General features: G+C 49.2%; 1 protein-coding gene across 1 annotated transcript; it reads right to left on the reverse strand.

Annotated features, from left to right (window-relative positions):
• Positions 1-12,384: 12,384 nt before the first annotated feature.
• On the reverse strand, positions 12,385-16,419 carry LOC135389409 (uncharacterized). The gene has a single exon (XM_064619460.1). It carries the CDS (start codon positions 16,417-16,419, stop codon positions 12,385-12,387), a length of 4,035 nt encoding a protein of 1,344 aa, XP_064475530.1.
• Between the last annotated feature and the right edge of the window lie 700 nt (positions 16,420-17,119).

Genomic DNA, 17,119 nt, shown 5'->3' on the forward strand with positions numbered 1-17,119 from the left:
GAGGCTATTCTCCCTGCGGTTGAGTAAAGGGAGAGAGTCACTTTCACACACACTATCATCAGAGTAAGGTCTTATCAAATGTTGGCATTAGTGTGTTGCGTAGCTAGGTATCCAAAGGAGGTGTAAAAGAAATAAAATATCACACAGATGGATGTACAAGTTGTGAGCTTAGGGGCATCTCCGCCGCGACAGAGGCTTATTTCCAGCTTTGCTCGCGGGGCTTTCGCTCCTCCAGAGGCATGTCGCACGTAAGAAGAAGAAGGAGAAGAAAAAAAACCATGCAGTCACTGGCTCAGGGGCTTTACGCCGCGCCGTTGGCCCTTCATGCACACCTGGATCGCTATTGTACGTAGAGTTCCAACTAGCCCTCTGATCTTTCTGACCTGGCTTACGAGCATTCCTGCTACGCCAGTGGCCACCCTGGAATGTCTCAGTCATGCACTCATTCACGCGCCTCTATCTAGTACGTTTTGGGGAGTATGTTTTCAGCAATTACTGCCTCCCAAGCCATCATGATGATGACAAGGTGGAGTTATGTTCGGTTGATTTATGGCAAACAATGTAAATGAAGTGTGATGATGAGAGGGACAAGAACATGGGAGAAGGTAAAAGATCAAACTCACTAAAAAGTTTAAAAATAAACGCACGCTTATTGCAATGCGTTCTTCAGTCATCTGAAAGATGACAGCGGGCGACATACACTGTGTAATAAACTCCGCCTGTTTTTCGTCTGTGGGGTCCTCTTCTAAGAGATCACCCAACTTCGCTTCTCCAGAAACCAAAGATGGTTGAAGTATGGGGAGGCGTTTTCCCATGGGCGACATCGCACCACATGCGCCATAGTCGGTAGGTCAGCTCAGCCACAAGAAAAATGAACTGCCTCTTTATGCATTTGCTTTTCGGCGAGCAGTTTAAGAAGCGTACTGTTGAGTATGTAACAGGTTAGTCGGGAAAGAGGCCCCTCATTTCATGGAGGAACGGTAGTATATAGCGACAGTCAAAGAAGTAGTGCTGAAGGTTTTCCCTACCTCAACAAAGGCAACATACCGTAGCTAGATGCTTTGCACTGTTTAGGTGGCAATCAAGCCAAGTAGTAGTATGCCATGAGCTAGACGCCAAGCAAAGGCACTCAGTGTCACATCCAGAAAATAAGAGTGTGCTGCCAATCTGGCCGGGCTCCAGGTATCTCCAGTCGGACCTGGTACACTTTCTCTTTGTTTAGTGACTCTGCAATATCTGATGTTGTCATATTAAACACGTCTACTTCTTTTTTTTTTTTACCTACAATCTTCTTGTAGTCGCTTGCAACGTCTTGATAATAAACTGTGGGATTGGCCGTTCTCGGATTTGCGTTATTAAGCTTGCCGTCTATATGTTTTATGCCTATACCCAGCGAGTATCTAACAATAGCGCTCACCAGCGGCATGTCGCAACATAGCGCTTTCACTACCCACTTTATGTGTTCTGCTCTTGACATTAGCTCTATATCCAGAATGCCAAAGCCGCCCATTATCCTTGGTTCCTTGAACCATGAGCGTTTTACAAACTTGATACCCCCGCCCCAATTCAATGCGAAGGTAATTCTATCGGTTATCTTAATTACTTTGCGGTTTGGTTGCATGGCGTGCACCACGTAAATTAATAGGCTGAGTAAGAGCGTATTTGTTATTTGTATGCGTGTGAAAGTGTTGAATTTTATTCAGATGGTTTACCTTCTCCTTTATCTTATGGGTGATTCCATCTCAACTCAGGCAGGGTGGTCCGGACACCATCACCGATTTCCTTTGAAAAAGTATATGTTGTGCCGCAACGCGCATATACGCAGGAGCAATAAATATTCTGGCTTCATGTGTTGTGGTCTGCCACAAAAAAAGAAAAAAAATCCAAAGAAATTGACTCTGCGACAGAGCTTTCCGACTGAGCGACTTTGACATTTTATTCCTTGCCATCGGACGGTCCCAAACTATTGATTTTTTGCACAATATGTCAGGTACAACGACTTTCAGTGTGCGTAAACAACACGGGCCAATTCTATTTTGATCGTCAATTAAAAATCGTCAAAGTTGCAACAAAATTAACATTTTGCTCAATACACACGCCTTCGCGATATATGAGGTACTGGCGTGTAGGTCGAAGCGTGCTCTTTAAGTTGATGTCAAATTTACATGTCTGTGTTTTGGCCCCTTTCGGCAAGACGGTGTAGAATACAGCTATGCTTTTCAAAAATAGTTTTTTTTTACCCTCGTTTCTCAAAAAACCCACCTCCGATTTCCTTCATATTTTGTAGTTATATGGCCCAGGCTACGACGTACATGTGATCGCAAAGCGGAAGGTTCCCTCTCAGCAGAACTCGGGATAATCCCCTACAAACGTGGAGTGCAGCACAAGAAAGAACCAGCCTCGCCTGAGGAAGTAACACAAGGCGCACATGAGGACCAGTCAATGCTTGGTAGTTAGTAGTTGTCCAGTCCAGTTGGTTGGTATAACCGGTCAATGGTAGTTGAAATCTCCGAAAAGAAATATAGGCGTGTTTGGAATACATACCACAATGATATTTGAGGTGTCATGCAGTTCATTTACAAATGCATCGGTATGCATAGACGGTCGGTAACACACACCGATAACAAAGGGACTAAAACAACCCTCTACAGTTATCAACAAGGCTTCAATGTTATACACAGGTCATGCAGCAAAGGAACTAGATACTGCAATCAATACACCTGCTAGTTATCTAGATTCTAGTACTCCCATTTGGTCGATCGGCACGATCAGCAGAATCATTTTTACTGCATGTAAAGAGCTCGTAGTTAGCTATTTTGGCGGACAGCCAGTTGTCAGTTAGACAGATGATGTCGGCATCACAGGAGTCTGTAACTGTGGGAATGTCTGCATGCTTTTTCATCAGGCTACGTATGCTAGTATACACAACAGATAACCTAGAGGACGTAAGCGGGAGCTCACTTTTCTTGGTTATAGCTACTCCCACCCAGTAAACCACAAACGTCTATTAGACATACCAGAAAGATCCAAACATATAATGCATTTGGGATGTCTAGTAGACATCCGGATATATCCAGCTAACGTGGAATGGATGTACTATGGATCGTCGGAAGCTCATCCATAACTGTATAAATGGATATCCTTGGGATGTAACAGCTAGTAATTTGTCACATCCGGTGGTCGTGCCTGTGAGGCATTGCGACGTCTAATATACGTCCAGTCGATGTTCCTACCGGATTAACATACGATAATATAGACGTATGTTTACGAAACGTTGTTTCGACTATCAATTGAATAGTAATTTCTACGTATAGCGCTAGAAGAAAGCGAATCTATCTTGCGAGAACGTGAGAAATTGGAGAACGAGTAAAAGCAAGGTTTTCCATTTGTTCACGTCCTGCTCTCTGCAAAGTATCTACGCAGCACTCTTCCATCAACACAGGAAACCTCTCAGTTTGACAGCGCCACTCAGTAGGTAACCTCATCATAGACAATAGCCTGAATTCCAAACATAATATTTGTTAGCAAGGAATATCAGAAATGTTAGCGGGCAGTTTGACTCATTGCAGACGTACGAATTAATCGCAGAGACACATCCTCGTCACCGTTACAAACGTTTTCGGCCCCACTACACTTAACAAACATCCCGCTACTATTGGTATTTTAGTATATGTTCCATCCAGTACGCCAATAGAGGCTACTGAGAAATCCCAAAGCCGTGTCGTGTGGGGTACGGCCAGGGCTACGGCATTTGCGCTATTCATGCACACAAAATAGCTGAAAAAGTAGATTTGCAATCTCGTCTATATGTTGTTGTATGTTATAATCCGGTAGGAACATCGATAGGACGTATATTAGACGTCGCAATGCCTCACAAGCACTTCCACTGGATGTGCAAATGTCCAGCTGTTATGTCCAGAAGATATCCATCTATACAGTTATGGATGAGCTTCCGACGATCCATAGTACATCCATTCCACGTTAGCTGGACATATCCGGATGTCTACTAGATATCCAGATATCCACGGTGTACCATCCTGTAGATGTCCATTAGACGTTCGTGGTTTACTGCCCAGTAAACCACGAACGTCTAATGGACGTCGTGGACGTCTAATGGACTATGGATCGTCGGAAGCTCATCCATAACTGTATAGATGGATATCTTCTGGACATAACAGCTGGACATTTGCACATCCAGTGGAAGTGCTTGTGAGGCATTGCGACCTCTAATATACGTCCTATCGAAGTTCCTGCCGGATTAATACGAAGGGAACCCAGAGACAGGGGAAAGAAAACAGCCTTCGTATTATCATGTACCAGCTCGCCTGCGCCCTTGCACTTCTTCCGTTACTGACGGATTAACATACGACAACATATAGATCAGATTGCAAATCAACTTTTTCAGCTATTTTGTGTGCATGAACAGCGCAAATGCCGTAACCGTGGCCGTACCCCACCCGACACGGCTTGGGCATTTCTCAGTAGCCTCTATTGGCGTACTGGATGGAACATATACTAAAATACCAATAGTTGCGGGATGTTTGTTAAGTGTAGTGGGGCCGAAAACGTTTGTAACAGTGACGAGGATGTGTTTCCTCAATTAATTCGTACGTCTGCAATGAGTCAAACTGCCCGCTAACATTTCTGATATTCCTTGCTAACAAATATTGTGTTTGTAATTTAGGCTATTGTCTATGATGAGGTTACCTACTGAGTGGAGCTGTCAAACTGACATTTTTTCTGTGTTGGTGGAAGAGTGCTACGTAGATACTTCGCAGAGAGCAGGACGCGAACAAATGGAAAAACTTGCTTTTGCTTGTTCTCCAATTTCTCATGTTCTCGCAAGATAGATTCGCTTTCTTCTAGCGCTATACGTAAAAATTACTATTGAATTGATAGCCGGAACAACGTTTCGTAAACGTACGTCTATATTATCGTATGTTAATCCGGTAGGAACATCGATTGGACGTATATTAGACGTCGCAATGCCTCACAGGCATGTCCACCGGATGTGACAAATGTCCAGCTGTTACATCCAGAGGATATCCATTTATACAGTTATGGATGAGCTTCCGACGATCCATAGTACATCCATTCCACGTTAGCTGGACATATCCGGATGTCTACTAGACATCCCAAATGTCTTAGATGTTTGGATCTTTCTGGTATGTCTAATCGACGTTTGTGGGTTGCTGCCTCGAGACATTCTGCGACTGCAGGCTCATGGACAATTTTCCTGCAACAGCTCCGGGAAATTACTACTTTGGACATCTTTTGATATATCAATAGTTACAGCAGTAGATGTGCTGTTTGGCCTGGTGCTAATGCTGTAAGGCCTACCCTTCACTTTGGAAGTGTTTTGTAGAATGACATAACGGAATTGAAAGACCTGAATGTTGCGATAACTGGTCTCGTATTATTCTGTCTGGATGTTCCTATGCGGTGCACGTGCTCGAAGGCATCGCTTGAGACAGAGAGCCCTAGTTTCTGCGAGACAAATTCAGCAAGCTTGGACTCCCTCCAGCCCTGATTCTGGGCATCGCCAATGCCGCAAAATATTAGGTTATCTCTTGTAAGAACGGTTTTCCATCTGATCAAGACGACTGCGAAGGTTGACGTTTTCAAGCTTCAGGGCTTGTATGTCCTGGTACATTCCTTGTACTGTCGTGTTCATTTCCTTTACGGCGGTCAAACGTACGCTTAACCCCTTAACGGGCGCGAAAAACTTTGCAAGGTCATGCTTATTTCTGTGCTAGAAATATGTTATCCAAGCCTTACAACACTCCAAAACACAAAATGCATTGATCTCCCCCCGTTCCATTTCGAGCTATGGCTGGGACAACACATGTCCCACTGAAGTTCCTGGCAAATGATTGCTAGTGGGAAAGGGCATGTCGTAATGCTCCTTGAAAGTCACTGATATTAACTACAAAAGTGCCATTTGGCATCCACAGGTTTGCTTTATTTTACCAACTGAAACCCTGAGAAGCCGTTGATGCAAAGGGGGACATCGCAGGCCCTACACATTCAGGGTGTCCACGCTAAGTGTGAACAGATTTTTCAAAAAGATGTCAATCACTTTTTCCGAGATGAAATCAATTGCAATATAGCATATCCTGAAGGGCACTCCCTAGGGGGGCATTAACAGACTCCTAAGGCAATGCCTTCATTAACTTTCAATAAATAACTTTTTAATTATAAAAGCTACGAAGTTGCTCCAATGAGCACATCTGATCTCTTCAGTCACCAGATACCAAAACCGTTTTCAGAACAAAAATCCGTTCGGTAGATCGTACGCAAAAAATTCGTGAAGGAACGCCATTTTTTTCTTTATTTGGTGCATTGCGCATCTTCAAAGAAGCGGCTTTCCTTTACCCCCAGTGTGAGAGAGTGAAAGATCACAGTGCCGCCTCATGCGTCGAAGATTACACCTCCCTCCCGTGACGGGAACACCTCCCTCATGTGACGGTGTTCCCGGCACAGTTTTACCTTGCTGAACCACTTCTCGCGGCTCTTATCAAACATAACATTAGCGGTTCTTCGTAGGCTGTGGCCGAGGAACGCAAGAGACGTTTACATGATGTTTACGTGATTACCGTCGTGACAAATGGTCGACACAGCAGTTTTGCGGCACGTTTTATATGTTGCTCATCCTGGACATTTTTCGCTACCCGATTTCCTGTCCAAAACAGCTACGACTGCAATGTCGCTTCACCCATGAATTCCTTCATGAGGTGTACGCGCGTGTTAGCACACCAAGTCGTTACACGTCTGAAAAATAAATACCTGACGAAATCGACAGAAGAAACATACGCTTTATTAGAGCTTGCAGTGATTATCCTTTTTATGCAGCACATCCTGCAACACCATACGGCTCCATCGTTAATCAATTTTCTCAAATAGCCTCAATGGTAGCCGAACGGCCGAACCGCTGAAACGTTGTTTTCCTAGTATTCATACGCGTGGTTATTTACGCCTGTAACTTAATTAAATTAATGGATAATTGAGAGATACATGCTGAATACGACACAGAATTGCATTCAGAATTGCATAAAGACTCGTTATTCTGGAGTGTGACCCTCTTAAACACTGATTTTCTCACGTAAAACCATGCTTAACACTGGCTTGCATAGACCCATTGTGATTTGTTTTGACAGCTTGGATTTCAAAGGATTGGAATTTGAAGGGTGGATTTCTTAGCATGGATTTCAAAAGTCTTATAATTAAGAGTGGGTAACAGGGTACACCCCAAACTCAGTACTCACAGTCACACGCATCAACATGACGCGTCATGTGTAGGAAGACCGAGTTACCGAGGGAGCGGTGTGGTCACGCACGCGTTAGTTAAAGCAGCATCGTATCTGTTGAACATAAATAGCGTTATATAATTGCCGTCGTCGAGGCAGAAACATCTGTTTGCTTCACAAAGCGGCTACTGTTCCGACGCTACGGGAAACTACACAAATAAAAAAATTGCTGCAATTTTCTTTAGGCTGTAGTTGAACGTCTGGACACAGAGCACAACAACGGTGCACCGCCCGTGCTGTTTTCGTGTTTTCGCTCACCGTTCAGTATGTCACGCGAACTATTTGTCTGTTTGGCTATTTGAACATGCACTTTGCATGCTTTGTTGAGCAAACTTTGCATGCTCCTTTTTCATAATGCATGTTCAACATACACATTTGGCATAATTTAAAATCTAAATGACAAATGTTGTGCACCTCACCACATAACCGCTGCTACGCTGCACTCAGCTATATATAGCAAACCTTTTTTTTTTTTTTCACTACAAGGAAGAGCACTAGTAGGTGCGAGTGCTGTAGCCACAATCATTAAGAAAGTAATTGTTAAAAAAATTATGATTTTCTTGCAGAAACAGCCTTTTGTGTCTTATTCTCAGCTAGCTGAACGGTACAAAGATTTTAGGTAGTAATACACACACCGTTTTTGCATGGATATGGTATATCCTATGGACGCAATGTATTTAGCTTTGGGTCGGAAAGCTTATTAAACAGGCTTAAATAAATAAAGTATAAATATAATGAATAAATAATATAACAAATTAAATAAATATAATAAATTATAATAATATAAATAAATAAAATATTCGATGCTAGAGATTTAAGACATCATATGCACATGATGTCCAGTGGATGTTACTGAATTATTGGAAAGCTATCTTCTGCACGTCGATTAACAGCCAATAAAATACGTAATGGAAGGCATTTCAAAACGTGGGCATACACTTTTAAGAACGAACTTCACCACATAGCACGCTCCTAGCCAACCATCATCCCGAATGACAACGTTCTCGTCCCTGATTTGTTGAAAACGGGAGGCGGGGCCTCTTTTGTGTCCATTATGCACGGCACAGAATAGGCTCCGCCTCCCGTTTTCAACAAATCAGGGGCGAGAACGTTGTCATTCGGGATGATGGTTGACTAGGAGCGTGCTATGTGGTGAAGTTCGATTTTAAGAGTGTACACGGGATGTCCACTGAATATTTTAAATTATTGTCAAGATGTTTTCTGGGCGTCCAGCAACCGGTAATAGTGTGAGCAGGTACAACAAACGCTGTGGTACGAGGGGGCAGGGTGACGTCGTGAGGGAGTGAGAGCTTAGTCGGAAGTCGGCACTGAGGGGAGGAGTCTAAGTCGGGTAAATCGCTGAGAAATAACGCCTCTTGCCCGCAGTCGATTATAGCCAAGTGTTCCTGCAGAAAGTCGTAGCCCAGGATGATGTCATGACAGCAAGATGCTAAAACCACGAACTGAACTAAATACACCACGTTGTTAATCGATACTCTGGCTGTGCACGTAGATTTAGGGAATAGGACGGCTCCTGAGGCGCTCTTCAGACGAGGTCCATCGTACGCAACAGTCACCTTTTTCAAGCGGGAGCACAAATCTAAAGTCATGACCGACGTGGCCGCCCCAGTATCTATTAAAGCAGTAACAAAGTGGCCGTCAATAAACGCGCTGACGAAGTTGCTGGGGGCGTAGCGGCGGGGTTCCTTTAACGCTGTATTTGCAGTCCGCCCCTTACGGACTGCCGCTACTGGTTTCCCGGCTGTTGAGGCGATCGGTTCCGGGATGGTCGCCTTCCTGGGGACCGACCCGGGTATGGGGAAACAGATCGGCGGCGAGGACCGGACGACGGGCCGAGCTGTGAGCCCACGGTATCCTGGCGAAGTCGCGCGTCGTCGTTCTGACGGGTCGGGGAACCAACTAGGTGAGGAGTACGGGCCGCAGGGAGACGTATAGGTTGGAGAGGTGTCGACGGGACGGTCGTACATCCACTGGAGGTCGCGTCGTCGTCTCCTGCAATATCGAGCAATGTGCCCGCGAATACCGCAGTAGAAGCACGTGCGGGACTCGGCTCGTCGACGTGCAGTGGTTTCGACAGAACTTTGCACATCGTAGTATCCCGAGACTGGGGCGATAACTTCCGGGGCGGTGAAGGTAGGCTGAGGAGCCCGCTGTTGCGGCGGAGGTAGCCTAACGACATCTGCGTACGTTGGACGAGAAATCGGCACGGTAACGGCCGACAACGATTGAGCGATTTCATCACGCACGAGACTTTGTATGAAGGTGGTAGGGGGTTGCGGCACTCCTGCAGTGGCCGACGTAGAAACCAGACCTGCGCGGACGAGCTCTTCTCGGAGTATGTCACGAATGACGCCGCGAAGACTATCCAGGTCGGCTGCCGACGACACGAGGAAAGGGGGCCCGTTGGTGGTAGCGGCGACGGCAGGGGCCAAAGCTGGCACCCGTGCGTTCCGGGCGTCCTGTAACGAACGGCAGAGTAGCACTACATCGTTGACAGCGGTGGGAGCTTTCGTGACGAGCAGCTGGAAACCATCTTCTCGAATGCCTTTCAGAATGTGTTTTATTTTGTCGCATTCTGCCATGTCCTTGTCGAGTCTGGAGCAAAGGGTGAGGACATCTTCGATGTACGAAGTGTAGGGCTCATTTGGGGCTTGCACGCGTTGGGAGAGCTTGTGCTCAGCGTCAGCACGACGGTAAGCTGGGCGGCCGAACAATTCCTGGGCCTTGGTGGAGAAGGCAGCCCAAGTGGAAAGCTCCTGCTCGTGGTTTAAGTACCATGTTTTTGCCAGGTCAGTGAGGTAGAATACAACGTTATTGAGTTTCGTATCGCCGTCCCACCTGTTGTAGCGGGCGACCCTCTCGTACGTCTCTAACCAGTCGAGGATATCCGCGTTGTCAGCACCAGAGAAGGACGGCGGATCTCGTTGTCGCATGGAAGGTATGGGACCGGGAACTTGAGCAACGGGGCAACGGGCATCGCCGGCGGGGGTGTTGTCCGACGGCATCGTTCTGGTGAGTTTCTTGCCAGAACGAAGTTCCAGAGTGAAGGTGAGGGTGTAAGTGAGGTTGACGGTGAATCGGTCGCACCTCCACCAAGATGTGAGCAGGAGAACGGTTTGTGTTTCTGTGTAAAAAACTATTTATTCTGCACGGAGCGAATGGAGCAGGCGCATCCAGCGAGAGCGTGGGAAGAAGAAGAAGGACACGACGATGGCGATGGACGCAGGTCCGTCTCACAATAGGAATATCCATGGGAGGTCCATTAGACAACAGTTGAACGTTTACGGATATCGTGCAGATATCAGATATCCAGTGTCAGACATTGTATGGATGTCTACGGGATGTAACATGGTTGTATGGGAAGCGAACCTACGTGAGAGGAATATGCACATGCTAGGCCAGCTGAATTCGAGCAGTCTCCGAGTCGTCCGCACGCGAATGCCCCTGGTGCAACAAGCGTCCAACCCGATGCCATCTGTGAGACTGACGCCCTTCTGGAAAAAAAAATCGACGATGGGCTTGTTGAGTAAGAAGAACTAGCCTCCGTTCTGGTTGAGAGACAGACATCGAATCTCGTTTATTACTCAGCACGAGCTTCCCCGTCCCCCCGTCTTCCTCCTCCAATGAGCCGATCTTCAACATCCTCCCCCGCGGCGCTGGTTGCGTCTGCCTCCAATAGGTACAGTCGCTGTATAGGGCGCCGGATCCGCTGTCCACTCGGAAGGAGGACCCAGAAGCATCGCGAAACACCGTCATTCCCAGGTATAGACTCGACGACGCGGCCAGTTTTCCAAGTGAGGGAAGGTAAATTGTCGTCCTCTACCACCACGACATCTCCGACATGCAGTGTGGATCTTGGGGCTGGTCCAGCGTGATGACCTGACCGGAGCAAGAGGAGATACTCCCTTTTCCAGCGTACCCAGAATCGCTTTAAAAGTGTGTGTCCGAGTTGGAATCTGCGTCGCAGGTGGATGGGAGTAGAGTTCGCTGCGGGTACCTCTATTCTGGGTGGTAGCCTGAGTGCGCATCTTCCCAACATGAAGTGTGAAGGAGTCAAAACCTCCCTGTCCTCGATGTCGTCAGTGAGGGGTGTAAGGGGCCGACTGTTAACTGCTGCTTCCACCTCTAGTACTACGGTAAATAGTTCTTCATAGCTCAGATTGGAACGCCCTAGAGCACGCCTAAGCGCCTCCTTTATCGTACGAATAACGCGTTCCCAGAAGCCTCCCCACCATGGGGCACATTCCGCAATGAACTTTGAGTGTATGCGATGAGTACTTGCATGGTCTAGGATGTCTTCATTTGTTGCTCTGCGCAGTAGCCTCGAGCAGCACCGGAACGTCATGGCGTTGTCTGAATATACCGTTGACGGCACCCCGCGCCGAGCTACGAAACGGCGGAAGGCTTGTAGAAACGTTTGTGCGGTCATGTCCGTTGTGAGCTCCAGGTGGACCGCTCTAGTTACCGCACAGGAGAACACCAACATGTACACCTTGGAGTACGTGCCCCCTTGCGATTTACAATAAAGCGGCCCACAGAAATCGACTCCACTAACCGCAAAAGGCGTAGTCTCAGTGATTCGGTCTCTTGGTAGTGGCGCGACAGGGGCAGACTCCGGACGGAGCTTCCTGCGTTGACACGGTAGACAAGCATTCAGGACGCGCTTGACGGTCCGTCGTCCCTTCAAGATCCAAAACCTTGAGCGCAGCTCCGCCAGTGTAAGCTGCACTCCACCATGAATAAGGCGAACATGTGTAGCTTCGACCAGGAGCTCGGTCAACCGATGGTCACTTGGGAGCATGATTGGGTGTCGCACATCCTCTGGCTCGTTGAGTTGCTGGAGTCGACCGCCTACTCTAAGTAGTCCATAACGGTCCAAGAAAGGCTGGAGAGTTAGAACCGTGGAGTCTCGCGGAACTGCACGTCCCAACTTCAACGCAGCAACTTCCCGCGTAAACGATATTGCTTGAACGTTCCTGAGCCAGTAAAGCTCCGCATCATTCAGTTCAGCCGCCGAGAGCGGTCCTGATAAGGGTGTTCCTCGTACCCCGGCGTTTCACAAAAACCTTTTAATCCAAGCTGTAATTCGCAATAATCTGAGAAGGCGCTCGTAGTGCGTAACCTGGAGCAGGGGTTCGGGACTAGGCGAGGGCACCGGTACTGTCGGACAGGCAGTCAGGTGAGCATTGCTTCCGTTGTCGGTTTTTGGAGTCGCGGCCCTAGGTGGCCAGTTTGGTTCCGGACGCGACAACCATGAGGGACCTGACCACCAGGCTAACTTCTGCTGGGCAAACGAGGCTGGTGCTCCGCGCGTGATTAGGTCTGCCGGATTATCGTGACTTCGGCAGTGTTGCCAGGTAGACGTCTCTGTCAACCGACGTATTTCCGACGAGCGGTTCCTGACGAAGGTCTCTTGCCGGTCGTTGCCACCAGTGATCCACTGTAATGCAATGGCGGAGGCCGTCCAAAACCAAGCCATGTAGCTGGAAAACTCTGGAACCTGCCTGACGTAGTCCCAGAGCCTGGCAGCGAGTAAACAAGCAAGCAACTCCAGTCGAGGCAACGACACAGGCTTGACTGGAGCGACGCGGCATTTGCTCATCAGGAGACGTACGGAGTACTGGCCATTGGAAAGCGCATATCGAACATACACGACCGTACCATATGCCAGCGGACTTGCGTCGCAGAACATGTGCAACTCGACGTTCGCTCCTTCTTCACTTTGAGCTGGAACGACGCAACGTGGAACCCTGACTGACGAGAGAAAGCCTTGTTCCGATGTCCACGCTGTCCATTGAGCTTTTGTTTCTCTCTCTAGCGGGTCATCCCAGCCCTTGTGCAGCTTCAATAGGTTCTGGAAGAGCAGTTTTGCCCGTAAGACGAATGGGGCGATAAGTCCCAGAGGATCATAGATTCGTGCGAAGGCCTGTAGCACTGTCCGTTTCGTAGGCAACGGCGTCGCAACGTACGAGGACACATTCTGAGTGCTTACGACGACGATGTCAGCGTCGCCATCACACACTAGACCGAGAACCTTGCAAGAAGTCGTGCGCCCGGTGACGTTGTCGATCGAGACCCCGTCCGCGTAAAACCGTTCGTTGAGAACAGATGAGCTGGAGCACCACTTCCTGAGCTCCATGCTGGCGTCTGCAAGGATTGCACTCGCCGTTCTGTAGATGTCCAGTGCTTCGGCCTGAGAGTGAGCCCCGATGACTAAGTCGTCGACGTAGAAAGATTTCTGCAGCCGAGCCGCGATGTTCGGGTATGTTTTCTTCCACTCCTCTAGATGGTGCTGCAACGTAGCCGCAAGCAAGAATGGACTAGAAGGTGCCCCGAAAGGCACTCTCGTCATTCGCCACTCGCAGATGCTGGGAGTAGGCAGTCCCTCCGTGGGTAGCTGGTTAAACCAGAGAAAGCGCAGAAGATCCCGCTCGTCCGGCCTGATGCAGACCTGCATGAACGCTTTACGTATGTCGGCGGTGAGGACTATTGGGCTGCACCTGAACTGCAACAGAAGCTGGAACAACTCTGCCCCGAGCTTCACTCCTTTGTCCAGTACGTCGTTGAGTGAAGGACTCCCCAGTTCATGAGAAGACGCATCAAATACGACCCGAACTTTCGTGGTGACGGCTTCTCGACGTACGACTGCGTGATGTGGAAGATAGTATACCATCCTTGAATCGTCGTTCGCTGGCACTACCTCTGCATGACCTTCCTTCGGGTACTCCCTGATGACGCTGTCGTACTCCTGAAGTACTTCGGGTTGGGTCAGGAAGTGTTGTAGCTGACGCATTAGCCGCGTTTCTGCAACTGTCCGATTCGTGCTTGGCACGTGGCCTTGAGACCTTAGCATGATGGGCACGACATAACGCCCTTTGTCCTTGTAGACAGCGTCACGGAACTGCACCACCGCCGTTGGCTCTTCTCTGGGCGGTTCCCCAGGGTCTGTAATACCAATAGCGTCGAGCCTCCACATTTCGGAAGGGTCACCAGCAGGATGCGCTGTACACCACCCCTCAGAACATGCAAGAAAGAGAGCAGTGGTGTGGCCGTTAGCAGACAGAGGATGGGTAATCTGGGAGTAGGCGCCTTGCACCGTCCAACCGAATACAGTTTCTACTGCGCACATATGCTCGCTGAGACGGTCGACGCAACCGGTCACGACGGTCCAGTACAGGTCCGAGCCAATCAGTACGCTGATCACAGAATCCGAACCTCCGCTAAGCGACGGCTCATGAGCGAGCTGCATCTCTTTCGTGTGGAGACTGGATCTTAACTCCGGAGTAATGTCAGCGCTCCTCACGGTGCAGACCTCTGGAACTTCTAGCGCGTCAAGCGCAACAGACTTGTCGCCGAACAGGCTGCGAAGCTCTACCCTCACCTTGCGGCAATGATAGCGCTGAGGGCGTGCCGAATTCCCAAAGGTGTATACGGTTAGATCCTCTTCGTCGATGCAGGGAAGGCCAAGCTTCAGGGAGATGTCCCTTCGTATGAAGGTTCGCTGACTCCCAGTATCGAAGAGTACACGTACCTTTATGCGCTCGTTACCTCCCGCTGCCCAAACCGTTGCTGTCTGAAGTAGCGTTGGTGATGGCGAGTCGCTACTGGCCGGGGCTGATGTGACGGGTTGCTCATCGCCAGCCGAGGCGTTGAGCACACTTCCAGGAGTGGGAATCTGGTCCGTAGCGGCGTCATCGTTTCTTTTCCAGAGATCACATAACACAGAGAGGTGACGTCTTGAACAGTGGCGGCACCTCAACCAAGTAGCACTGCGACAGCTGCGAGCGAAGTGGCCGTGCTTGCCGCACTTGAAACAGCAGTTCTTGGCTGTCAATCTTCTTCTCTTGTCATCCGTCGAGATGGCAACATGGCATTCCTGAACAGTGTGGCTTGCCAAGTTGCAGAGCGGACAAGAGGGACGAGGATGCGATGAAGATGCGGCCAAAGCCAGTGCTGTCGGTAAGGTGGACGACGCTACGGGAGCTTGGGAGGAACTATCCATAGTACCAGGAACGGTCGAAGCAAGCCTTGCACGACCCGCACGTGTGTCCTCCCTGCTTTCAACTCGTACTTGTAGGAATTCCATAATGTTCTTAACCTGCGCCGCTCGGGACGCCGCAGGTTCACGGGACGCAGCAGCATCAGTAGCCGCTCGTGACGCCGCAGCTTCAGTAGCCGCAACGTCCTCCTTCATGCGTTGACGGTACAGCACGGGTATATCCTCTGGCAACGACCGCATGAGCACCCTATGCAGCACAACAGCATACTCTGCGGGGGACACGCCAAGGGTCTCGAGGCAACTAGTACGAAAGAGAATATGCTCGTAGAGCTGGCGGAGTCGGGCCAGCTGTGAAGAGTTCTGGATCGGCGTAATTGCAAGCAGACTGTCGATGTGCTCATCTACAAGCGTGTCCGTACGACCGAAGCGCTGGGTTAGGACATTGACTGCAGTGGCGTAGTTGTCCTCGGTAAGCCTGATCCATTCCACGGCGCGCTTCGCTTGTCCGGTCAAGTAGGATCGTAGGTACTTGAACTTTTCGATTGCGGGTAGGTCAGGATTTGTATGGATTGTGGCTTCAAAGTGCTCCCAAAATCCATGCCTCTCACGGAGGTCTCCGGAGAAGACGGGCACCTGCAACTTCGGAAGGGCAACCCGTTTCGTCGAAGGTCGTGGTACCATCACAAGCGCAGGATTATCGTGAACGGTCGGAGCGGTCGGAGCCGCGCCACTCATAACGTATTCAGTACGATCCCCTGGTGTGTCTTGAAGCGAAACGGTGGCGGCGGCCTGTGCGAGGATGGCGTCGGAACGGGAGCGCGTGTGAAGTCGAATCCTGCTGATGCAGCTAAGAATCCTTTCGTGGTAATCCAAGGCGGTACTGACCTCCTCTTCGTAACTGTCGTCGTAGACGAGGTGCGCAATCTTTTCGTTTAAGCCCGCAAGCGTCGCATCTTTGTCCAGAAGGTCATCGAGGGCCACCTGCAACTCTTCGGTAGATGGTATCTCTTGTTTCAGGAGGTCGGTTGCAGATGACAGCCGTCGAGTCGTTGCGCCGCGGACTACAGACCGGTTCTTACGCAGCTTGTCCATCCCAGCTGCCGAGGCCAGTGCTACTACCGGGTTTCGGCACCAAATTATGTTGAGTAAGAAGAACTAGCCTCCGTTCTGGTTGAGAGACAGACATCGAATGCCTCGTTTATTACTCAGCACGAGCTTCCCCGTCCCCCCGTCTTCCTCCTCCAATGAGCCGATCTTCAACAGGGCTGTCACAATAAATGTGACGCAGTGTGCAGTCAGTGCCCTTTTGAAGGTTCCGCGAACCCACCCCAGTCACTGGAGCTTTCCTTCTGATGCTCAAACACTGCTACGTACACCGCGCTCTACGGGAACAAAAATTACTGCCATGGGAAGGGGCAAGTATTGCCATTTTGGTATATCGCCAGGCATTCACTCAATTGTGACAAAGAAAGCAGATATACCGCCTGTCATACCGATTCCCCTAAATGTGGATGGGCTCCCAATTAGCAAGAGCTCAAGAAGTCAACTTTGGCCAATCCAGTGTCTCACTAGGGTCGGAGACAACCAAGGTATATATAGACAGGTAGCGAAACTCACATAGGGCCCTGCGTCTTCAGATGACGCCATGATAGACTGTCAGCGCCATCCATCCGTTGTGCGGACGACTACATTTGCAAATCGCAGCATGAATAATAAGCAGTGCATAATTAGCCATGTCTCGCGTTCTTCGCATTTGCATTCGCGTACTCCGTTTGCGTTGTATTCCGTTACC

The sequence above is a fragment of the Ornithodoros turicata genome, chromosome 3, assembly GCF_037126465.1.
Source record: "Ornithodoros turicata isolate Travis chromosome 3, ASM3712646v1, whole genome shotgun sequence".
NCBI lineage: Eukaryota > Metazoa > Arthropoda > Arachnida > Ixodida > Argasidae > Ornithodoros > Ornithodoros turicata.

Bases quoted from the DNA above. Each gene is read 5' to 3' on its own strand.
- LOC135389409 (XM_064619460.1), bottom strand. From the start codon at position 16,419: ATGGACAAGCTGCGTAAGAACCGGTCTGTAGTCCGCGGCGCAACGACT.